The 26024-nt window shown below is 35.6% G+C and overlaps 1 protein-coding gene across 5 annotated transcripts in view; it reads left to right on the top strand.

The window, feature by feature from the left end:
- Window positions 1-26024, top strand: part of NEDD4 (NEDD4 E3 ubiquitin protein ligase) — a 119800-nt gene that overhangs the window by 45045 nt on the left and 48731 nt on the right. The window contains exon 1 of one of the 5 annotated variants that reach the window (XM_045822319.1): window positions 6045-8074. The exons of the other annotated variants lie outside the window; for them this stretch is intronic. Within the exon in view, the coding sequence (XP_045678275.1) occupies window positions 6515-8074 (1560 nt within the window). The 5' untranslated portion in view covers window positions 6045-6514. Of the gene's footprint in view, window positions 1-6044; window positions 8075-26024 lie in introns of those variants that run through there. 5 annotated transcript variants of the gene reach the window in all.

The following is a 26024-nucleotide window of genomic DNA, read 5'->3' as shown; positions in this document are numbered from 1 at the left end:
GTGGCAAAAAGCAAAGTTAAACCTGACGTTTTTTTAAGGATAGTTTTGATTTCTGATTTCCTAAAGACTATCTTGAAGTCCTTTCCTCTTCCTCATTTTGTCTCTTTGGGGATCCTATTTCAAACCCTCTTAATTTGAAATCTTACATTTATATTTTAAATCTGTAAGATTTGAACATGAAAGTCAAAGAACAGTGTTATGTGTTCATGTGTTCAAAGCTTATCTGATTAAACAAGCACAAAAAAGGAAGTTAAACAGTTTCATTCACTTTATAGCTAACACAGACACTGGATTTTTAAAAGAATCTGTTTTTAGTGTTAGACTGCATCATATGTTTTTTCTTCAAGAAATTACACCTATACTAGTAACTGAAGATATTGCAAATGAAATCTCTTAATTAGCACTATGATATGCAAATGTGCTTTTATGCTGCCAAAGGAGACTTCATCACTAGCTGGGAACCTAATTTCTTATGGCTAAGTGACAGATGTGAATGATTTGGTTGTCAATATGGTCAGTTGCAAAACTTTCGGTTTTCTGTTTGTATTTTTGCTTTTTTCTATAGAGTAGTGAATGTCCCCCTCCCACTCCCACCCTGTCTCTACAGATCTGTTTCTTCCAGAGAGGACCAAGTGAAATTTAGTATTGATGTCTTTTATTTTGTTTTCCCTTTTTATTGATTTGATTGGGTTGACATTGGTTAATAAAATAATATAGGTTTCAGGGGTACAGTTCTATAATACATCATCTGTATATTGTATTGTGTGTTCACCACCCCAAGTCAAGTCTCCTTACTACAATTGGTGTTTTTTTCATTATGAAATATATATATAAAAATATGTATAATATAAATTTTTATTTTAAATAATAGGACAAATATCTGTGTACTTTATTACTCAACTTAAGAACTAACATTACCAAAATCTTCAAGACCCCTTATACCCCTTCCCAATAGCATATCCTTTTCTTCTCCTACAAGTACTGTATTATCTTGAATACTATGTTCATCATTTCTTTGCTGTATATATAATCCCTAAAAAACATAGTCCTTTTGCATAATACTGAATTTTTTTTAAGATTTTATTTATTTATTTTTAGAGAGGGGAAGGGAGGGAGAAAGAGTAGGAGAGATATATCACTGTGTGGTTGCCTCTCACATGCCCTCTACTGGGGACCTGGTCCGCAACCCAGGCATGTGCCCTGACTGGGAATCAAACTGGCGACCCTTTGGTTCACAGTCCGCACTCAATCTACTGAGCTATGCCAGCCAGAGCAAAATATTGAATTTATTAAAATGGCATCACTCTGTAGATATTCGTCTGTGACATGCTTTTTTGTTACATTTGTAAGGTTGATGTACAACACATTTTCACAGATGCATAGTTCTTCTTCATCTGAAAATCACGTATCTTAATTTATGCATTTATCCACCCTAATAGATATTAGTGTTGCTTCCAGTTTTTCGCTATTACTGATTGATAAACATTCTTGCTATGTTTCCTGATGTACGTGTATGAGTGTATCTCTAAGATTCATATTTTGGGTTTGAATTCCTGGGTTGTGGTATTACTATGTTATTTTTCCTGTTGTTATTGATACTGATGTGAATTTCTCCCTGATACTTGGGTGCATAACTGGTGAAGTATTTTATGTGAGTTATTTGCATGTGGTGCACAAGGAAGGATAGTTTGTACTTGTGCTTTTCATCCTAGTTGCATAGGCTTTTTGCCACTAACTTCAGTATGGTGTGACTCTTCATTGCCAAAATTGATATTTTCCATACTCTGATTGGTGCATTAACACTCCTTGAGCATTTACTATGTATAGGGTGCTACACAGGGTGTCATGATATGTCAAAAGAACAAAAGCTCTGCCTCTGATATTAACAATGAGATATTTCTAGAGTTATAAATGGGATATATAAAAAATTTTTAAACCTTCAAAGCTAAAAGCAAAAACAGAAGAGTGCATTAATCAGAATATTGTAGGTCCTCAAACTAAGGAGTCAGAAGTCCTCTTTCAGTCCCGCCTTGTGGTTTGGTCCATGAGCTTGTAACCCTGGACAAGTCAATCAGTCCTTCTGAAAATGTCTTCTCATGTTTGAAAAAGTGGCAATAACAACATTTGCCCTACCTGTCTGCTAAGTTTATTGTGATGAGAAAATTAGACAGTGGCTATCAAAGCACTCTGAAAATTTTTCATCGTGATTCAAATATAGTTATTTAACATTCACGAACTCATGCATTTATGGTTCTCTGATACCACTTTTTTTGCATTAACTAGGGTATGCTAAGATATCTACTATGTTACATACTCCGCTATGTCTTAGAAACACAGATTTTCTCAGGAAGCTCACTTTACTAGAAAAAGGGATCAAGAAATAGTTAGAACAGGGTGGTATGCGTCATTCCAACCCTCTGATCTGTTGCTAGTTCTAGCAGGTAATAGAAGTGTACAAATCACCCGTGATGTCATGCACACTGTAGCTGTTGGTGGAGTAACAGTCTTGACTGTGTAGCAATAATGGCCTATCCCACTCTAAATGTCATTTTATCTTTATTCTCCTGTAGCATTCACAACTAAATTAAGAATGTATTGTTTTTCCTAAAAAATTCTCTTTAGAGATGTACAATGAAGAGCACAGACATAATTTTAAGCAGAATCAATTTCTAGTCATCTGGGAAAATTTGCAATATGATGATATATGTTTTGAGAAATATTCCCTTTTTCAGCCAATTTTTAGACTTGAGGGTTGTAAACTATAATAGTTTGGTGATGGTGGTAATAATGGTGGTGTTGCAATTGATGGGACATTTCAGAATTTTGTGCCTTTAAAAGAATTCTACCCACTGATGAAAAAGTTAAAGCTTCTGTGTCACTGACCTGAGGTCCACCTGCATACATCCAGCCTCCGAAGCTTTAGGAGACGTCTGTATTCTGTCCTCTGGGCGGGGATGCTGTGCTTGTCAAGTTTAGTGGTTGTGTGAGTCAGGGTTCTCCAGAGAAACAGAACCAACAGGAGGGGAGAGACTGAAACAGAGAGAGGGCAAGGGAGAGAGAGAGGGAGAGGGGGAGGAAGAGGAAGAGAGAGAGAGAGTTTAAGGAACTGGTTAATTGAACTGTGGATACTGGCAAGTCTAAAATCTATGGGCCAGGTGTGGCAGACTGAAGACTTGGATAAGAGCTGTTACAGTCTAGAGTCTGAAATCTGCAGGGCAGGCCAATACATTGGAAACTTAGGCGGGATTCCTACATTGTAGTGTTGAGGCAGAATTGCTTCTTGTTCAGGAACCTATCTTTGCTGATTAAGGCCTTTAACTCATTGGATGAGGCTCACTACATTATGGAAGGTAGTCTGCTTTACTCGAAATCCGCTGATTTAAGTGTTAATAACATGTAAAAAATAGTTTCACAGCAACATCTAGACTGGTGTTTGACCAAACGACTGGGCAAAACAGCCCAGCAAAGCTGACACATACATTTCATCCTCATGGTGGACTTTGGCCTTCAACATTCTAGTCATTGACTAGAGTTATCTAGAGCCCATCCATAGTATGTCATACATCCCATTCTCTTCTGTGTAGAAAATAAAAAACAGGGTCCTGAGCTTCAATCTAATCCTAAGACATTATTTGTTTTATTTCAGAATATGAAAATCTCTAGGACTTGCATAGATTCCTCCCAGATGAGGGCTGCCACCACTCTCCAGCTCTTTTCTACTCAGGTTAAGGCCCCTCTTTGGGCATCTGTTTGGTTAAAGGGTTACATTTTACAGCTTCTCCAGGTTGTACACACAGCTGCTGTGATTGTGGTCCAGGTCCTGTGCAATCTCAGACCAGTGTCAGCAATGCAAACTCTTCAGCCTTTCTAGCACGGAGCTCAGACTAGAGTGCTACAGAGTACATGTGGTTCTCTTATTTTACTTTTCCTTGGTTGAAGCCCTCTTTGCAAATTTTTCAAGCATTATTCTTTTTTGTCCAGCTGTAGTGCTCTTTGATATTTCTTTAAAGTAGTAACTGGATCAACTTTAAAAAAAAAATCCTGAAAGAAAGCATTAAGCATTCATAGTAACTGACGGTGGTCACCATTCTCCCACCCATCCAGCCTCCTCTGTGGTGTTACTTCATGCTTACTCTGTGCCCGGCATGAGCTCAGAAAAAATGTTTGGTTATGACCATCCCACTTCAGGAAGCTTCAGAGCCAGTTAGGGGACGTGAAACTGTTGTTTATGGTGAAGCTTACCAAAGAGAAAACATTTATCTGGCCACATACTTGAGGTTCATTATTTTATATGAACCACCGGAGGACCTTTGTTTATTTATGAACTGGAAGTTTTAAGTCACAGGCATTAAACAGTTAGATCTCATTGATTAGATCACTATTAGAAGTGATCCATTCTTTGAATTATCAGACCCATAACTTAATTTATGACGGAAAGCTAAAGTCATTTGAAGGTATAGTGGAAAGATTAAGACATTCCTTCTATAAATAAAAAGTATTATAAGGGAATATTTATTGGAGTCTGTAAAGTCTTAAAGAAGATAGATTATACAAAACCAAAATAGTATAATAATTTTCTTACTTAGTGTACAATTATTGTACACATTCTAAAACATGGTACTGTTTCATTCTAGTCAGAAATATAATTTAATTAATTCTGTATTTCTACTTTTAATGTTTTAATTGATTAAAAATAATGTTTAGAAAATTGTGGTTGAGAACAGATCTATCTTACGGAGTTTTCTTTTTTAAACAAAGTGCAAGTATTTATTTTACATATTTGCTTTTACTTCAAGAAAAAAAAACTTACTTAGAAAAATACAACTTGGGTGTAGTACCATGTGGTGTAAACAACTGAACCATTTTACCTTTTACTTTCCTATGAATGAGCCAGTATATATTTATTACTGGAGTTCCAGCAATAAAATTCAGGTAAGGGGTTTAAATATACCCTAGAGTATTATTTAAAAATAAATTTGTTTCTTTCAAATAGGGTACCAACCTTGGTCTATGACATTTGGGGCAGAAATTAAAATATTAAACTTTTATTACCTAGTAAACTGAAAATAAAGTAAAGGTTAAATAAATACAAAGCAAAAAAAATATATGTACAAAATCACAACCCCTAAGAGGACAAATAGTCTACTGTTCTCTACTATGAGCGCTTTATCAGCAGTAGTAATTCCACCGCCAGGGCAGTGCTAGTACTCAAAAATGTAAACAAGTATGTACTTTGTTTATATAAAAAAATATGAAGCATGGTGTGTGTTTCTTTATAGTTATCAAACAGCTAGATGGATTGTTTCAATACACCAGTAGGGGCCAGCAAAGAGCTCTTACAGTTTTTCAGAACAGAATTGGCATTGAGATATGTTTATTTGATGTGTTAAATTCTTTTTAGACTTCTTTACTTACCAAAACACTCTCTTAAGTGAATGAATTGCAGAGACAGTGGAATAAAATATCTTGTGTGCTCAAACTATATTGGGGTATAGTTTTTCTGTCTAATCTGCATATATTTTTAATGGAATGTTTGCTTAGGCTATTTCTTGGCAGAGTTTTAATAGTCAAAATATAAATGGCATCATTTAAAGACTGTACTACTTGGCTGGAAAAGGCCCTAAAATTATAGGAGAAAATGCTTGGTGACAGCTTCTCTTAAACTTTTTTTTTCTTTCAGCTGTATGCTCAATTTTTGCAATAGTATTACTAGGCAAATTTTGTATTTCTGTCCTTAAGCTTTCACTTTGTATAAGAAATGCTTTGGGAAGCTAAAATATTTCTCTGTTTGATTTAATGCTAGATTTTAATTCACCCCACAGTTTTGCTATTTCCAAATTACATAACTGTTTGAATTTATCTTAAAAAATTGTAACAGTCTCTATTCCTTTCTGCATTAACTAACTTGACTAGATTCCTAGTATGGCTACTATTTGGAAATTCAATCCTCGATTTGATACTCAATTACATGGGGTTTCATTCCTACCAACTTCCTGTAATTTTATCCCTATGGGTAAAAATATTAGTGGTCAAACTCTGCTGGAGAAAGTATAGGCACTGTGATTCACGTACTTAAATGTTCATTTAATAGAGCTGGAGTGAAAAAATACTGTTTCAACTTGAAATGCTAGAAGATTGTTGTTCTTGTGTTACTCATTCATGCAAATTGGAGAAGGTATAATTGAAACAAGGTTGGCAGTGTTTGAGGCAGTGTGCTGCAGCTGAGCTCAGCTTAAAGGTCGCTGGAAATCAAGTGCTTTGTAAGTGAAGGCATTTTGACTACAAGCAATTCAAGACAGTTTGGAAACGTCAGTCTCAGGAATGGGTCGCCTTTTTCTTTCTCTGATATCTGGTATCTAATGTTTTACTTAGGATAAAGACTACTACTTTAGAGCTCTTTCGGGCACCACAAATGATTTTTTCTTTCGACGCAGTGCAGCTGCTTCTAGCCTGTCTACCGACAGAGATCTTTGTTATGACTCTCAGCCCTTAACATGTTTGGAAATGAGAACAAATGGCACAAAGCTTACGATTGCACTTTGCAGCCCGAAGAAGTAATACTTATCCTTTGTCAGAAACCTCCGGAGATGATTTGGATAGCAGTGTTCCCATGTACTTCAAAAGACCAACACGGATTTCAACATCTAATGTTGTTCAAATGAAGCTGACTCCCAGACAGACTGCACTACCTCCGCTAATAAAGGAAAACGTTAAGTCTCAGGAGAGATCATCTGCTCCTTCACCTGAAAATGTTAATAAAAAGAGCAGCTGTCTACAGATTTCACTACAGCCAACAAGGTACGGTAGATGTCTTCAGTCTAGCAGTGTCGTAGCTGACGGTGATGATGCTTCGTTTACCTGTGTCCTGAAGGACCGCATTTACAGCAATGCTGTGGTTGATAATGAACTGAATGCTGTGAGTGATGGCAACCTTTTTAGCAGCTCTGCCATTTGCAGTGGTAGCCTTAGTAACTTTTCAACCAGTGAGCATGGGTCTTACAACAGCAACGGTAGTGATTATGGGTCGTGCACAAGTATCGCAAGTGGGGGTTCTTACGCCAACAGTATCACCAGTGACAGCAGTGGTTATACTTTTCCACCAACTGATGATATGTTTTTTGGTGGAAATTTATATTCTGACAGTACCTCGAATAGAAGTGTGCCCAACAGGAATACTACTCCATGTGAAATTTTTTCAAGAAGTACAAGTACAATTCCTTTTGCTCAGGATGACTTGGAACATGGACTAGAGATTATGAAATTGCCAGTGAGCGGGAACTCGAAAATTCCACTGAAACGTTGTTCATCCTTAGTCATTTTTCCAAGGAGTCCTTCAAATACCCCGCCAACTTCTCCAACAAATACAGGTACTCTTCCAAACAAAGGATCCTATCAAACTTCACACCAGTTTATTATTTCTCCGAGTGAAACTGCCCACAGTGAGGATGGTACCAGTGCGAAGGGATTTCTTTCAACAGCTGTCAATGGACTCCGGTTATCTAAAACAATCTGTGCTCCCGGAGAAGTAAGGGACATTCGACCGCTTCACAGGAAGGGCTCATCACAAAAGAAAATTGTTACTGCAAATAATAGTCCAAATCAGACTACCTTTGAAAAGTCATCTGAAGGATATTCTTGTGTTTCAGTGCATTTCACTCAGCAAAAAACAACTGCATTAGATTGTGAAGCAGCAAATGGTGATTGTAAACCAGAGATGTCAGATGTTAAGCTTAATTCTGATTCAGAGTATATTAAGCTTGTGCATAGGACACCTTCATGTTTACCATCCTCCCAAAATGTAGATTATCAAATAAATACCAATGGAAAGTTGGAAAGACCAAATTTACAGATAAACAAAAGCCATGCTATTTTACAAAGAAGTATTTCATTGGGAGGAACTTATCCAAACGTTTCCTGTTTGTCCAGCCTTAAACACAATTGTTCTAAAGGGGGACCACCTCAATTACTCATCAAGTTCGCATCTGGAAAGGAAGGTAAAGTTGCTAATTTACCAAGAGACAGCAACAGAGATTTCACAAATGAACTGTCTAATTCTTCGAAGCATTCTTGTAAGGTAAGTTTTCTCCTGGTCTTGGTAAATGTTAATTTATATTAGAATAGCCTTGTGGAATAGTTGGTTAAAATTTATGATAACTTAGCAGTTTTATATACTTTCCTGGTCCTTACCTAGCAAGTATTTTTATAGTAATAAACTTAATATTTGTAAATCTGAGGAACCTGCAATAATTTTTCACTTTGTTATTTTACCAATGTAGAAAATATTCATTAAAAAAACTTTCCAAAGGGAGTTAAGCCATAAAACATTTATGTAGCATAAAAACAAACATTAAATAATAATTTATTTTATAACACTTTGGTGTGTTTTTCCCTTCCCTCACGTGGCATAGTTTAATTTCTAACTCCATTTTTTATTCTGACTTTCAAAAATGCTCATATAGTATTCTCCCTTCCTTAATCATTGTGAAGTAAAGTAAAATGTTGAGTATTTAGTTGAAATATTAAATAATAAAAACCCTATATAAAGTGTGAAAATTTTGTTATAGATGAATGTAGAGAAAAATGTTTTTCTGAAATACATGTATTTATTAGATCATTGTGAAAAAACTATTATGTTGCCTAGCTAAAGCAGAGGAGAAATAAATGGCATTTTCATTTGTATATACCCTTAACCCCAGGAATTTTGTTTCCACCCTGTTTTTCTTTAGCTGCCAGTTAAGACTGCCTTCTAAAATATAACTTGCTTTTTCAACAATATTGAAATTTAAATGTTATATTTTTGAATTTGGTTTCAGTTGCTAGGTATTTCCCATAATGTTCTAGTTACCTTACTAATTTGTTATTTTGATAATTTTGCTGTAATTTAACTCTAGTGAATATTAACTGAAGCAGTTCTTTATGTAATGTGGCCTTTCCAAAGTATGTTAAGTGTTTTGACTTTAAATAGATTTAAAAAAATTTTGTACTTGCAAGATCTTGCCAGGATACTAAAACATTTTTAATACCAGGAAATTAAAAATTTTTCTGACTAAACCAATTTTAGATGACAGTACACAGTAGTTGGGGTAGGAGGCAGGTAGGTACTTTATCTGTTTATCTGTGTTTATGTAACACTCAATATCTATATTAAAGATTTTTTAAAACTTCTGAACAAGTACCTTAAAGTAAATAAAATATTCAGTAATTGCTAGTTTGTTTTCTCTCTTTTGAAATCTGGTAAATATAATCATTGTTACCCAATGCTCAGGTGTTAATATAAGCAACTACTTTCCCAAAGATGACTAAATATCAGATTTCATATTCGGATCTTTTAGAATTATTAATTTTACTTACAAAATTGTTTAAAAACCAGCTTTTAGGATGTTATAATCTATTTAACTATTTTGTCCCTTAAAGCAATGAAGTGATGCTATGAAGAAACATTGTTAGTTTGCTAATTGAATTTCCATGCATTTTATAAATTTATTTTACATTTCATGAAGTAATCAATCTGCAGGGAGTAACCTAGAAATACTTACAGAAATATCCTTAAAATGGTTGATTTTGCAATAATAATATAATTTGTTGTTGTTTATGCTTTTGAAAATAGTATTTTTAATGTTTTTTTAATAATGTGTGACTACATGCTTTTTGCATGGCTAAAAATATACACTCTTATTTGTTTTATGTAAACTTAGGTAAGCTCACAAATATTTTTTTTCTGACAGCCAAATGCCTTAACTTTGTTCAAATTCTATTTTGGGGGGATAGATTATTGAATTATAACATACTCAAAAGTGTGTAATTTGTTGCAGAACTTTAAATTGTCCCCTTTTTAATGTTTATTAAAACACTTTTTATAAAAGTATTAAAAGCAATATAGTGACCCTTAAATTCAACATATACTTGATCTAAATTGGTCTAAATGATTAATGGTAAATCAAAGGCTGTTTTAAGAAATACTGAATGTTGTTTTTTCTAAACATAGCAGTGGTAACAATAATGGGGTTTTAGAAATAATCCTGTGTTTATCAATAATTATATATTAATCTAATTATAGTGGTATATTGTAACTCATTTATAAATAAACAGCTCCCAAAATATTTCCCATGACTCCAGTTAGTCTGGGTGAGTATTCTGATATGCTGAGTCTGGACTCACATTTAACACGTTGATATTAGAGTAGCATTTAGTAATGTCAGCTATCTGTACCGACCAGCCATGAAATTAAATCACTGCTTTGGTCAGGGACCCTTGTTTCTAAAGCACTAAGAGGACTACATATTCTTTTCTTATGTGTTTAGTTACTAGTCTCCAGCAGCATAGTATCCAGTTTCTAGCTCTCTATCATCAGCAGCTCATTAATGGCTACTTTTGTAAATCCAGTGAGAACTTTTACCTGTATCTGCGACAGGGCTCTCTTCCGTGTTTACAGCGTAGACTGAAGATGAGACTTTGTAGTCCGCATGATAGTGTTTATTTCATTGCTTTGTTATCAAAGAGTACAACAATAACTGACATTTATTACATATGCTTTTTGAAATACAATATTACTTTTGTAAAGGCTATATAATGGCTTTTGATCTGAAAGTAGGTATTTGATATTCCAACATTGTGTGTAATGTTTTGTCAAATCTATCAAGTTAAGGAACTAAGGTAGTTTTAATCCAGTTACAAAAGTTACTACCCATATTTCTAAAATCTGTGTAATAGTTTATTATTATTTTATTTTTCTCTGTTGTTTTCTAAATAACCTATATTATGATATGAGGATGCTCAGAGTTTTCATTACCCTATTATTTAAAATACCTTAGCATTTTACCCAAGCTTATACATGTCTTCCATTCTTCACATATATGCATGTTTTATCAGAAAGTTTGGCTTTACATTGTTTTCTTTTTGTTATAAAACATTTTGTTCATTTTTTGTTATCTAATCCCAGGTAAGTAAATTGCTTAAGCTTAGTGTAGTAAAACTTTAAAAAACTATGTCTCAGTTATTTCAAAAGTCTTTAACACTAATCTCAAGATTATATGTTTCAATAATCTATTTAGTTGTTTTTCCTGAAATAAATGTCTTAAATATGTACTTATTTTAGTGTTCTATTATTTTCTCTATCCTTATTTTATTAACTGCATCAGCATATCTAGAGACATTTGGTTAAATTTATTTTGAACAACACAATCTCTCCTATAAAAACCAATATAATTTATAAATGTTGACTCTCAAATTGTGATGCAACAGTGTTAATGACCAGTTTTGGAAATTTAGTGAGAAATATATGCTTGTATATGTATATTTCTTAGAACTGAGGAACTATAATATTAATTTCATAGTGGCTCAGGGAGTTGAATCATTTGTTTCAGAAATACTTTGATTTTCTCTGCAGATGTATCCTTTTTCATTCATTCATGTAACACAAATTTGAGTCCCTGCTATTTATTTGTCAGGCCCTGACCCAAGCACCGGGAATAAAAGGTAATAAAGTACAGTCTCTACTTGGGGAGCTCCCATTCTAGTCACGGAGATACACTAGTAAACAAAAAACTTTTCAGTCTAATGTGTGGTGGGCTAAAATAGAGGTGTATATGAGAAAGTGAGAAAGATGTGACAGTGTTTGTACAGAGAAGAGAACCCAGTTGGTACAGGAATGCTTCACAGAGGTCAAGCATTTGAGTTGAATCTTGGTAGGTGAGTTGGAGTTCATCAGGCAGAGAAATCAAGTAGGATAGTCTAGGGCAGTGATTCTCAATCTCAGCACTATCAACATTTAGGGCTGGATACTTGGTGTTGTATGGGGCTGTTCTGTACCTTGTAGGATGTTTAGAAGCATCTCTGGCCTCTACCCACTGGATGCCAGTAGTGGCCCTCTTTTCCATTTGGGACAAGCAAAAAAATGTCTCCAGTCTTTGCCAAATGTCTCCTACAGGCAAAATTGACCCCTGCTGAGAATCATAGCTCTAGGCAGAAGCAGTCACACATGCAATGCTAGTTGTGTGAAAGAATCACACTGTAAAGGGTTCGGTGTGACTCAAGCATAAGGAGTCCAGAGATGTAGGAGGAGATGATGAACTAAAAGTGGGTTGGAGTCCCATTGGGTGTAATGTCTCCTCCCTACCACCAAAAATAAGACAAAACAAAAACACAGTTTCTGTGTAGAAAATAAATAAGGGTTTAAGGCCTATTTCTAGAAACTACCTGGAGAATAGACATACCTTTCTGTCTTTATGTCATGCTGAAGAGAAAGCAGTGTTCCTCCTTGTAACAGAAAATAGTTAGGCAACGAAAGTCATTACTTGTGACTGTAGGGTGCTTACTTGTGTGTTTTTAAATAATATTTTTATGGCACTGTGGATTATAAATGAATCAAAGTTTTCTTTAACTTACGGTGAATGGTGACATCATGAATTAAGATAGGGAATCCAGGAGAAGAGGCCAGATTGGGAGAGTGAAGGGGAAATCATGCATTACTAAGCAGACATACTGGGAGGCAGTCCTGGTAGCACTATCAAGTAGGGCAGGTGGAGATACAGGACCAGGTCTCAAGAGAGACATGAGAGCTGGAAATGGAGCTTGGGTATTATGCGTATGGTAGAAGCCGTGGGTAAGAATAAACTGAAAGCCATGAAAGTGAGATGGAGATTAGGGGTGGGTGGGAATAAAACAGAATTCTGGGAGCACCGACTTTGGGGAGCTTTGGGGAGATGGTGGAAGAAGAGATAAAGAGAAGACTAGGAGCCACTAGAGGGGCAGAGAGCCTGGGAACACACAGGAGGAGGGAAGTCAAGGGAAGGAAGAATTCAAGGTGTGTGGCATATGATGCCTCCAAATTTATGTATCCATTGAATGTGGCAGTTAGGAGGTCCCTGGGGACCTTAGCAAAAGTATTCTCAGGAAAATAGTGGGACAGCCTGGTTGAAATAAGAATGAAACAGGTAAGGAAGCAAAATAGCAAGTGAAGATTATGCCAATCTTAAATGGCATAAAATAGTGTAGGCAAGGTGTATTTTTAGTGGCTACTATATAGAAGACACAGTAGTAGGTAAATATAGGATGCATAGACAAGTTCTCTGTCTACAAGAACATTGCAGTCTACTTTCTAGGGGGTGGGAAAAGGCTGTACCTATCTGCTCTTCCATCTTAGAACCACAGAATAGTGAGTGTGCACAGTAAAAACGGAAATGGAGACTCAGCAATACGAAATGAAGGAAGCAAAATTAGAAGTGAAAACTTGAGACTGCCTATGAATAGTCATAACTCAATTTGAACAGCATTACTCTTTCTCAGACTCCTCCCTACCACCAAAAATAAGACAAAACAAAAACTGAGCTTCTGTGTAGAAAAAAAATAAGGGTTTAAGGACTATTCCTAGAAACTACCTGGAGAATAGACATACCTTTCTGTCTTTTTGTCACTGGCTCCTTCCAGGGTATGGAGCCCACCAGGTGTGAGCTGTCGCGAGGCCTCACCCTTGTAAACCTACTCTCCCTTTGCATTATGAGTGACAGTGGAACAGGATAGACCAGGAGAAGCCAGGACCAGGAGCCTATTTAGTCAGAAGGGTCTTGGCAGAGTCCCTGGGTGTGGCCAGACAATGTGTTGAGGTCAGGGGGTAGTTAGCCAAAGGAGCGAATGAGTGCTAAAAAAATGAACCAATGATGTTGTCAACATATCCAGGAAATACCTGAAGTATTGCTCAAGCATGTGACTCAGTATTCTTTGTTTACCCATGTGTGAGATTGGAAGACTATGGTCAGGTGGAGACAGACACTTAGGGACGTAAGAAAGCCTTTCAAAACAAGAGGTGAACAGATCTATTCCAACTGATTGAGATCTTCTTGGGAAGGCATTCAACATGGCAATAGTTGTTGAAAAGCAATTTTACCATCACTGAGATTTCATTAAACTGCTTAGATGTAACTAGAGCAGATCTGAAAACTTGGAAGTACAAGCAGTAGCATGTCTATGTACCCGGTAGCTCAATTCATGGCAAGTTCCAACAAAGAGCACCTTGACCAAGAGGATCCACGATGTCTCTACTTAGGCTCTAGGGTGTCTGTGGGGGGAGGATTATCAGGCCTTCTCTTGACTTAGATGTATTATAAAACCGTAACACTGAAAGATTTTGTGCTTATCTTAGCAGAAGAAAATATTATAAAGCAGCAAGAAATTTACACCAAGGATAATTATAGTACAGTGGACAATGTCTTTAAATGCAGTTGTTCTTAAGTAAAGAAATATTTTTAACAGAATTTTTATCTTTAGTCCCCCTTACAAAAGCTAAGAGTGTACATTTTGTAATATAGTTAAAATAGCATTACCCAGGACTACTTCCTTTTTTCTTTTATTTTTCTTTCAAAATGTTGTCTTTTATTTTTCTTCTAATGCTTTAAGGATTGTGGTTGAAGAATGGCTTATTCAATTTTCAGTTAAATTCAGATTCTGGTTAATAGGTCTATGGTGGGGCCTAAGAGTTCTGTATTTCTGACAAGCTCCCAAGTCATACCAATGCTACTATTTCCCCAAACTCACTTTGAGAAACAAAGGCTTAAGATCATTCTTTTATGAGAACAGTAATACAGTTCATAGTTGAAGCATTCAATGAGTCCCTCTCCTGCTTTTACATAAAAAAGAGCCATAGGTATACTGTGATCAGGGCCATGTAATTTGTGAAGATACTTAAATTGATTTAGGCATTTAGATTAGTTTTTGATTGAGACTATGTAATACAGAAGAGATTATTCAGACCAAGAAACATTCACGAGCAAGGTTGTCTACCTGCCTCATAAAAGAACTTAAATATGACTCTTCCAGAATTCTGACTATTAAATTTTCCACGATTACATTTTAGTTTCTTTTAAGGACTTAGAAATATTGATTTGTAAGGCATGCAGTTCTACTTAAGGAAATCTCTTGAATTCATCATGGCTGTTATCCTAGTCTGTTGCTTTTATGATTGCCTATATTAATTTTGGCCCCTGTCAGCATGAGATTTGAAAAATATGCAGTTGAAATGTTATATTTTTCTTTATTATTCTGGCTCATTCGGGTCATATCTTATGTTTTCCTCTTTGTGAACATTTTCAGTCATTCAGAAACATTCAGAACATTTTTGATATGCTTTCCCCCCAGCAGTGCCATGTAGGGTACTATGAAGAATGTTTAAATTTTACATTGGTTTATGTGATGAATTGAAACACCATATACATATAATCAATACTGAATTATAAACTGTCCTTTTGATAGCTCTACAAGGAGAAAGTTTAAAAATCCTTTATACATAACTGTAGTGCTTCTTAAAATTACATATTACTTCTCTAGTGTAAATCAGTATATGAAAATCTTAGGAACTGTTCTTCCATTGGAGTTGTTTCAGAAATCTTATTGGTAGATGGGTTTTTTGTAGTCTTTGTGACTACTGAATAGCTTAGCCTGATTTTAGGAAACCTCATAAGGTACTAAGTATCTCAAGTTTAAAAAATGAGGAAAAGGAAGCATAGCAAAAACAAAAGTTCAAGATGGAGAGATAGAAAGAGATAGGCAAGCAAGCAGGCAGGCAAATGTAAGTTTTCTAGAATTGATCAAAGAATTATTCTAGAAAAGGGTACTCTTTTCTGGGCTCTAGTATACTAGAATGTAATTCCCTAAAACAGGGACTTTTTGTCTTATTAACTGTTACATCCCCAGGACCTAGAACAGTGCCTAGCACAAAACAGACACTCAATAAATATTTATTAAATTAATGAGTGAAGCCAAGGGACCCCTTGGAGTGGGGTAGAGGTGACTGGAGTATGCTGAGAGACGAGGATAACCAGATGGCCTTGCACAAACAGATAACCAAACTGGGATATTTAGGTGATGACTGTAATGATGTGTGGGAGCTACTTGATGCTGCATCCTTTGCAAGGAAGAGTGGCACTCTTAAACGAATACCATGTCCCTTGGGTAGATGCCAGTGGAATATTATGATCGTGACTCAAGGATTAGTTTCCACAGTGGAGTCTGATTCATAGCCTACATATTCCGCTAACTGGTATCGTAGAACTATGTGTCTGGTTCAGAGGTTCAGAGCAAGTTTTCTAAAGAGGATTGAATGGGCCAAAACTTTTAAGGGTATTTAAAGCAAGGCCATTTGAGTAGCTTTAAAGTTATCATTGCATTGTTTAATAAAATGACTTCATTCCAGACTTGATGTAAGAACTGGATTCTCAGAGTTGTTCCTGAAGTCTCAAGTAACTGTTTTAGCTGCGAATGACCTTTACCTTTTGTACCGAGGCTGAAAGACTGAACCCTCTGAAAGAGTCACAGAGCTTAATGGAAACTCAAGTCATCTTCAAAGCAAATGAGTTTAACAACTATTTATCAGAAATAGAATATGTGCCTGCTCTAAGTGGCAAATATTATTCCTGGCATTGACAAGTTTATAATTTAGATGAGAAGACAGCAGAAGCCATTAAAATAAACAACCAAGTACAATAAGTATAATATATAATATACTTAGGGCAGCTGAGCTCCTAAGCTCTGAGACATGTGGTTGCTCATATAATTTTTAGCCAATTTTAATTTTTTATCAAGATAATACTTGTGCCTATCCTTAAAATTAGGTGTTATTTCTTTGAAGTTTTCCCTCCTGCCTCTTTCTCTGTTCTCTCTTCCAAAATTCCTATAAGCCAAAGTTTGTACCTCTTGGACTGATCTTATAACTTATTATTGTCTTCTGTTTTCTGCCTCTTTGCCTTGTTATCCTACTATCTGGGAGATTTCCCTCAAGTTTCTCCTTCTCTTTAATTTTAAAATTTTGGTTATTTTAATTCCTAAGTTTTATCTTTCTTTGTGATGATTTCCTATTTTTATTCTTATTTTATTAATACAGTCTTTTATTTATCTGAGAATATTATATTTCAAATGGTGTTGTTTTATTTTTACGTGGGCCCTACATTGTTTCTGGTTCCTGCAGGTCACTTTGTTGTTCTTGTTGTTATTGGACATTTTTCTCCAGGAGCCTGGTGAACCTTGCTGTCCACTGTATTTGAGAATAAGTCACTGTGAAGTGATGTGGAGGCTCCAAATTGAGTGGGGCTTTTCAGCCAGTAGGCTTCATTGTTGGGAGGACTCTAACTCAGTATCTGGAGGTCTTTTCTCAGAGGTCAGTTTGTTTCTCTAGAAAATAAACTTCCAATGATTACCCAGTTATATTTTATAACTCTGGTTAATGATGCACTAGGAATGAAGGTGATTTCTTTCTATGGTTCCGAAACTGAGTTAATTCAGGCTAAAATAGGCCTTAAAAGTAATATTTACTTCTCAAATTCTTAAGTCCTGATGATAATTTAATTAATCATTAAGTGAGGGGCCTGGTTTTTATACCTGTTGTCTGAAATACATTGTACATATTCTAGAAGTGAAGCTACTCCTAGAAAGGCTTAAGTTAAATATTCTTTATAATAGAATGCATGGTTTCCTTAACATATTTCCCAACCTTTTACATTCTTGGCAATACATTTAAATGTAAATGTGCATACTTGCCACTCTGAGGAAAGGAGAATAGCCCTATTGAAAATGGGATTGCGTACAGGAGCAGCAGGAAGAAGAGACCATAATGACCTTCTACTGGAGTGTGACATTGGATGCTCACTGTCACTAGAACTTGAAACCTCAACTATGATGATTTTTTACCTTGGGGGAAATCCTGATATATGTTTTAAACTCTTAACCCTGCATGTGTATCTGTAAAACTTTAAATCAGGTAACATATATTATATACCACATTTCAAAAAACTCTCCGAGATAGCAACTATCTCCATATTAGAAATAGGGAACAAACTCAGAAAAGTTAAAGTGACTTGCTTGAGATCATAAATCCAGTAAATGTCATATTTGGACCAAACACAGCTCTATTATATATTGTAAAGCACTTTTCTACCTCACAAGCCAAGAGGACTTTCATTCTACTCTGCAGCAAAAGGAATCTACAAGATAAAGCTGCTTAGAGCAGGTTATTCTAGTAAAAAAATAACATCAGAAAGAAAAAAAAGAGTTGTCTAAAGGAAAATTTCCACCTGGACTCACTACAATCTGATGATTAACTTATACACTCTGTAGAACATACAGTCCAATCAAGTCCTGTCTTATTGCCGTTATTGAGTAAAGCTAAATTCAGGGATTATTATTTGAACACATTGTTACTAGAGAACCAGTTTATCTTTAAAATATTTTTTCTATTTTTCTGACTTGTTACCCAATATTTATAATTATTTTGTTCTTTCTGATTATTTTTATTGATCAAATAACACATACCGTGTGTTTCTACCTCCTAAAAGACTGTTTAGGAATTTCATTCTTAATTTTTCTTCAATAACTAGTGTAAACTACCTAAATCATTATAAACTACATATATTTTTCCCAAGTATTTTAAAACTTTTTATTATAGAAAATTTCCAACACACACCGAGGTAGAAAGATTAATGCCTTGAGGCCCCGTGAGTGCCCCCAGTGAACCCCAGTTCAACAGCGACCAACACTCTGGCAGTCGTCTCTTCTCCTCCCTTTCTTTTCTTTCCGGTGACTTCTTTTTCAGGAGCATTCTTGAAAAGCTTAATTCAACCTTTCCTTAGGTATGAGCCAACCTATTTTTTTTTTAAAAAGACTCATGATTCTGAATATGGTGGCATGAGAAAATCAGTCAGCTCAGGGCACCTGTCTGAATTTCACAGTAAGAACTAAAAATCTTAAAACCAAAAGATACTGTTGCACTAAAAAATTTTCTAGAACTCCATCTGTCCAGTACAGTGGCCAGTAACCACATGGGACTATTGAGATTTTAATTAAATTAAATAATATTTAAAATTCTGACCCTCATTTGCACAAGGCCCATTTCAAGTGTTTGCACGTGACTAGTGATGACTGCATTGGACGGCACAGATATGGAGTAACCCATTATTGCCCAAAGTTCTAGAGGACAAGGTCCAATCCCTTCTAGGGCAGTGATTTTCAGCCTTTTTCATATCATGGCACACATAAACTAACTACTAAAATTCTTCAGCACACCAAAAAGTTATAATTTTTTGCCAATTTGACAAAAAATAGGTACACTTTTGTTCATTCATACTGGACAACTATTGTGTTGGCTATTGTTATGTTTTAAATTTGACAATCTAAAGGAAAAGAGGTCAGTGCCCCACCAGGTATTGCATGTTTTAAAAATTCTTGCAGCACACCTGCTGCTCTAGAACATGACACTTGAGCTGCACAGCACTGATAGCCCTGCAACTTTGACAGCGCTCCATTGTGCTGAGGAAGGCACCTCAGGCTGCAGTGCCAGCAGGGAGCTGTGGTGGCTGAAGCGGGGGAGCCACATCCAGTGGACTTATTTTTCCCTGTCTTGCTGTAAGCAAGAAAAATTTGGCTTTAAAGGAATCCACTGACTTCTTATTTTCTTAAACAACAGTTAACCCACATTCCCTCCTTTTTTCTGTTTTCATTGATATATTATATTCTTGAATAGAAATTATGAATTTCTAAACCTGGAAGAAACTTTAAAAACAGTTGATAGATCAGGGGAACTTACATTTGACCAGATAATAGGTCATCAAATTGTAAGAATATTCTGAAATATTTTTTAACTGAGAAAACATTATTCATTACAAAAAGGAAAAACTGTTAAATCTTTCATTCTACCAATGCATATAAAGGAGGTAGTTTTACCTGAATCAAAGTCTACATGAGCTGTGTATTTCACCTCTCATGGATGTATTTTTTAAATTCATGTATAGTATCAATAGGAGGTCAGGGTTATAATCTCATGAGACTTGAATAACAGTTTCACACAAAATATTCTGTCAAGCCAGCAACTCTGTGCAGATTCCAAGTAGTGGGTTCCATATGCCAAGAGTGGAGAGTGGCTCATGGTCACTAGAGGGCAGAAAAAGCCAGGAGCAGATGGGGAAGCCTGGGGAAAAGTATAGGGAATAGCTTGCACGTCTCCTTCATAAGGAAAACAGCCTCTTACATGTAAAGAAAATACCATTCAGTCCTGCAGGCAGAAATGCCAGTGAATGATCCAGCAACATAGGCCGTAGTCAAAGCAGTGAGAGACATGGTCAGGGAATCAACAAACCAATCTGGAGCACTAACATTAGCAGGTTATCACACTCATGACAGAGAATGAAATTCAAGTCCAGGTTGCAGAAGGCAAGCAGATTGCAGGGAGTGGAGCAAGTCACTTAACCCTTTCAATGATTTCTCTAACACTGTTCAACACACTGTCCCCTTTGAAATGGGCAAGTGGTACTTTAAGTCACATGGGAAATCTGATAACCATCTTCTTTTGCTATTGTAGCATTTCCTGTCATATTGCTGAATTGTTTTTTTTTTTCAATGTTAAAACTATTTCTGTTCTCCTCCTGATAAGTTCTCTTCAAATCATAGAATACTTTCAGGTCTAAATAGCTAGTTTTCACAAAGGAAGTATTAATTGATATAAAGATGATATAATTTTCTAATAAGTCAAGCCATTTCAAAATTTTTTTACATTAATAATTTGGAATTTACCCCCAGGTATTAAATACCCATAAAGGCAGGGCAGATTAGAGTATAACAAAGAATGGAAGTTTTCCCTAGCTCTTTTCCTGTCTCCATCCGTAGAATTCTGTATTTTTCCTTCAGTTTTTACATGCATTTTAATTTTAGGTGCATGTTTGTCAACCACGCAGGACTGTAATAGGCCTGTGATATCAGGAACATTCTCCTACACGTAGCACTGAACCTGACTATAGAAGCCAGTGATGAACATTTGTTGACCTCACAAAATTTATAGTCTCATTGGAGTAGAAGGGAATTATAACACAGATGTTAAAAGATACAAGGTGAGTAGAATTTCAGAGGAGGAAATTAGCAATTTAGTCTCATCAAGAAGATTTGTATTAAAATGACATTTAGCTGGGCATTGTAAGTGGATAGGATTTACACAGGGAAGTGAGTTTGAAAGCAAAGGCATAGTGTTCTACTGGGGAGGCTTATGTTAATAGATAAGACTGCAAGGCAGCCTAGAGAAACAAGTAGCCTGAAATCCCACGCTAAGGAATTTATAGTTTTTCCTCTGGACCAATATTTTTGAAAAATGTTCCTCACCTGTAAGATACCTCACATAAAACCCATCCCATTGACAAATAAGTTTGTATAATGCCACATGCTATATTTTTTGGAATGTCACAATGAAAACTAGTAAAGTTAAATTCCTAAAGCCCAGAAATAAACTTTTGAACTTTTTTTAATGAAATGTTTCCCAAATATGTGATCACCATCGAACTCTTTTAGTACCCAGCAAATCCCTCAGAGCATACTTGGGGAATGATGTTTATGCGGTAGCCAATCTTCAAAGTTTTGAAAGAGGATTGTCATAACTAGAATTTTTTCTGTTTTTACAACTTAAACTAGGAAGAAATGCAAATACATAGATACCTGACTCATTTTGCTTCTTTTAGAGGAATTCCATTAGATATTATCTTTGTCTTAATTTACATGGTGTTATCTTTTTAAAAATTTTTATTGTATTTTTTTCATTACCATGTAGTCCCCTTATACCCTCTCCATGCCCCCCCACCAATCACCACACTGTTGTCTATGTCCATGAGTCCTTTTTCCTTTTAGACATTGTGTGTTATCTTAAAACGACCAAGTTCATTTGGAAGTAAGTGGGATAAAAGATAGATACATTTAGATGCCCTGCTTATTCATCTTCAGCTGTTATCAATCATTGCTTACTCCTCCTGGTTTTCTCCAAGGATTAAATAAAGACGTGGTTCTCTAGGTGTGACTCCTGGACCATATGCATGAATATTACCTGGGAACTTGTTAAAACTGCACATTCTCGGGCCCCATCCAAGACCTGCTGAATCAGAAATTCTGGGAGTGAAGCCCAATGATCGGTCTTTAATATGCCCTCCAAATAATTCTGACACCCACTGAAGTTTGAAAACCACTTGAGATGACTAACCTAAACTTTTTGAAACTCTAGAGTAGGTTGGGAGCTAAAGCTTCTAGATACTTCCTCAACTTCCACAGCTTCTGTTTTGTCCACCTTAAAATGATTATGTTAGATCATCTCATACTTGTTCACAAATTACATATCTGAGATCTTACACACCTTTTTGGTTTCTTAGAATTAAAGTTACTATATCTTAACAGTGGCAGCCATCTGTTAAATTAGTTTTTCATTTAGACCATAGATAAAATTCTCAGAGAATATTAGCTTCCATTGCCTCACAAGTTCACCTTTTCCATCCCTGGCCAGGTAGTTCAGTTGGTTAGAGCATCATCCTGATACACCAAGGTTGTCAGTTTAATCCCCAGTCAGGGCACATACAAGAATCAACCAATGAACGCGTAAATGGGTGGAACAACAAATCGGTCTTTCTCTCTCAGCCACCTCCCCTTCTCTCTCTCACTAAAATCAATTTTTATAGAAGGTTTACCTTTTCTTTCCCTGGTAGCTTGGGAGACATTCCTCAAAAGAAAAAAAAAAAGGTAGTATCACAATTAAGTGGCACTCAGAAGAGTAGACTCTGTGTGTGTGTTTATTTTCAATCAAGAATGAATATTTTTACCCTCTGAGAGGAAGAGTCTTACCCCTTTTATCAATTATCTAGCCGTGGGTATTTCCTGGTTAAATTATAACTTTATAGTTAGTCCTCTTGTTATTCTCCTTTGTTTAAAAATATAAATTTGAAACAATGGGAAGACTTAATCACCCCCTCCCCTTTTTTGAGAAGGGGAGAATAGTTGTAACAAATGCAAGACTTTCTTCTCACCTACATAGTCCTTTAGTTGAGGGACATTTGATAAAAATTGCTTCTAAAAGTGTGTTGGATATATTAAATTTTAATTTTAAAAATAATTATTAAGTCCAATTCATGCTTGACACAACACAACATGAGTCCTATTACTCCTGCTCTGCTTCAGATTCTCTTTTTTGTAGTGTATGAAAAATATGATTTATATTTGAAAATCCTCATAGTAAATTATAAGGTTAACTTTAAAGCACTGGTCCCCCACCTTTTTAGCACCAGGGACCAGTTTTGTAGAAGACAATTTCTCCACGGACCGGCTTGGGGGGGATGGTTTAGGATGATTCAAACTCACTACATTAGCTTACCTCCTACTGTGCCACCTGGTGCTAACAGGCCCAGACCGGCACCAGGTCCGCTGCGGGAGGTTGGGGACCCCTGCTTTAAAGTGCGTAGAGATGGAGGAACTTGTCAAGGTAAATTGTCCATTTAGTACGTTTGTGATGATTAGAAAGTGGAGACCTCCAAAGAAACTGAAATTCAGAGGAGACTCAAACTGAAACTGATTTGGAGAGAGGTTTCTCCCGGCTCTCTCCCCCCACCCCACCTCCTTAGGTAAAGAAATACCTTTGAAAATGTGAAGGTTGCTAAGGACTGTGGAACGCATATACCCAAATTTTCAAGCAGTATGAAGCTATTGTCAAAGAACAAGTATAGTGTGTGTCTTATAGTTAAATCTACCAGACAGGCTGGCTGGCTGAGCAAATCACAAGGTTGGGACTTTGAATGTTTGTTTTAAGCAAAGACATCCGGTTTCCACAGCACTATGATTTTATAGCATAGATCAGATTATACTGTTTATTTAGCTAACACCATTTTCCTCTCAACATACTGAAAAGATTGAATCAATAAATCTTAAACTTCCAAAAAAACGTTTAAAATAAGCAGGTCATAGTACAGAGTGAGTCTGTGTGTGAGTGGGAAGGTAGAAGCTATGCCAATGAAATTTTACTTAATAAGATCTGTATACATTAGAAAACAGTTCAGCTAAATTTGAATAGTTTTCATAATCCTTTTTTCTATTTTTAATGCCTGGGATGTAGTATTGATTTTGAGAGGGTGTCAATTTAAAATAATAGTTTTTATAAAATTTTGGAAGCAGAAAATATGTGGTTTCTTATTTTAAAAATATTATAAATGGATCCATTCATATAAGTTCTGCTATTTTTCTCAGAGATTCACGTGTGCTAATAGCCTCTGTACGAATATTGACTTTTCATGTATTCAAATCAAGAAAACGTTTAACCTCTTAACTCATAATTTAAATTCTACTTTACACAAACAGGTTTCCATATAATTTTACTTTTATGTAAAAAGTAAATTTTACTTTTAAGTAAAATTATTACTTTTAGTGTCTCAGCTTTAGAGCTGAGACACTAAACTCTACTTAGAGACACTTAGAGACACTAACTCTACTTAGTCTTTTATGATCTCTGAAATATCTCTTGATCTCTTGACTTAATTTAAATAATATGATTAACAAATGGTTTGAACATATTTATAGCTATGAATTTATTTAGGTTTTTTTTTTACTGCTTACCCTAATTCATTTTTTTAGAACTAGTGATCTGTACAGAAGAACCATGGCATTTGCACATAGAGAACTTCAATAGTGTTGTGTGAAGACAGTTATTGTTATCGACACTGAGTAGGATATTAATTTAGATGCAAACTTCCTGATCTTGAATCTTTGATCTTGATTTTATCTCTGAAAACTTGTATGTACTTTTGGGCTTACTCGGGACACTGTTTCCTTCTGTAACACCCAGTCAGTCAGTCACTGAGATCCGTTTCCATTTCAGATGAGTTCGTATTAGCTCATTGTCATCTTTATTATCACACAGAATAAAAATCATCTTTGGCATGTATGCAAAATGGTAAACACAAGTTTGTTCATTGAAGTATTGTTTGTAATAGCAAATGATTAGAAACAACCTGAATGTCTATCTCTAGGGAGGGAACTGATTGACTTTTGGTATTCTGTACAGTGGCGTACTGTTCAGCCATGAGAGAGGTAAAGCACCCCTCTGTGACTAGTAATGGACAAGGCCCTAGAAATATTGTTGAAGGGGAAAAAAGCAACACATGCATAACAGTCTATCAAAGAAAAACCTGAAGGGATATCCAAACTCAAAAAAAATGACTGCTGTTGCCTTTGGAAGGACAGAGGGTGAGTTATAGATAGCTGGAAGCTAGACACCCTTGTTTTCCTTTCAGTTCTGTACCCAGTGTAACCTATGTTTTAAAATTACTTTAAAAAATGATCTTCATTACAAAAGGGCTTATAGGTAAGTCTGAAACTGAAACTATACTATATTTAATGTTCAGATATAAAATTCATTTTTACTGATTAAAAAGAAAAGTTGGATATTATAGCAGAAAGCTTGGGCAATGTTGTGTGGCTCTGGTTATGAGGAAGTGATTCTACCTTTAATATTTTGCTTTCTACTGCAGATTTATCCTGGGAAATTATTTGTGTCTTAGATTTAATGGAAACTCTTTTTAAAGCCAAATATTCTTCAATGCTATGGTACTTTAACTTATCTGTTTTTAAAATTCTGATTTTTTGTAACATTATTCTTTTAAACCAGAACATTCAGTCACTTCAACCTTATCAAAATTAATAACAGTTTGCCCTCCGAAACTTAGAGCCATCTGTAGTTCTAATTGAAGTTTTGCAAAAACAGCCATTTGGATTTTTCTCTTCTCACATTCTAAATTTTTTTTTAAGAAATTGAAATTTATATCTTTAAAATATTAGACAAAGTATTATTTACTGACTGAACTGTGCCCATTGCAGTTTAGAACCACCTGCCATTCTGAATTGTTTTGTAGATTTTCAGGCATTCTTAAATTAATTATATGTCACCAAATGCAAATTTCCTTTATGAAATAAGTGGCATGCTCTTTGAATATAGGAAATAACTCTTGCAAAGAAATGCTTGATATTCAGAATTTGGAACAATTGGTTGGCTAGGGAAACATTAATGAACATCACAGACTGTCTTGCTTTCATAGGAATGAATTTAAAACTATTACTGTTTCTTTGTAAGTGGAAAAAGAACTTCTAATTATCCATATTTATAGCAGCCATATGTTCCAGCCATATGTCCCAGACTTTCCAGGATAGTTCCTAGTTTCATATGCTCTGTCTCCTCAGATCAGGTGTATTGATTTTTAGTT

This window comes from Phyllostomus hastatus, unplaced genomic scaffold (assembly GCF_019186645.2).
Source record: "Phyllostomus hastatus isolate PE091 unplaced genomic scaffold, TTU_PhHast_1.1 phas_scaffold_501, whole genome shotgun sequence".
Classification (NCBI taxonomy): domain Eukaryota; kingdom Metazoa; phylum Chordata; class Mammalia; order Chiroptera; family Phyllostomidae; genus Phyllostomus; species Phyllostomus hastatus.
Note: the sequence above shows the minus strand (reverse complement) of the source record. Positions and strands in the feature narration are given on the sequence as shown.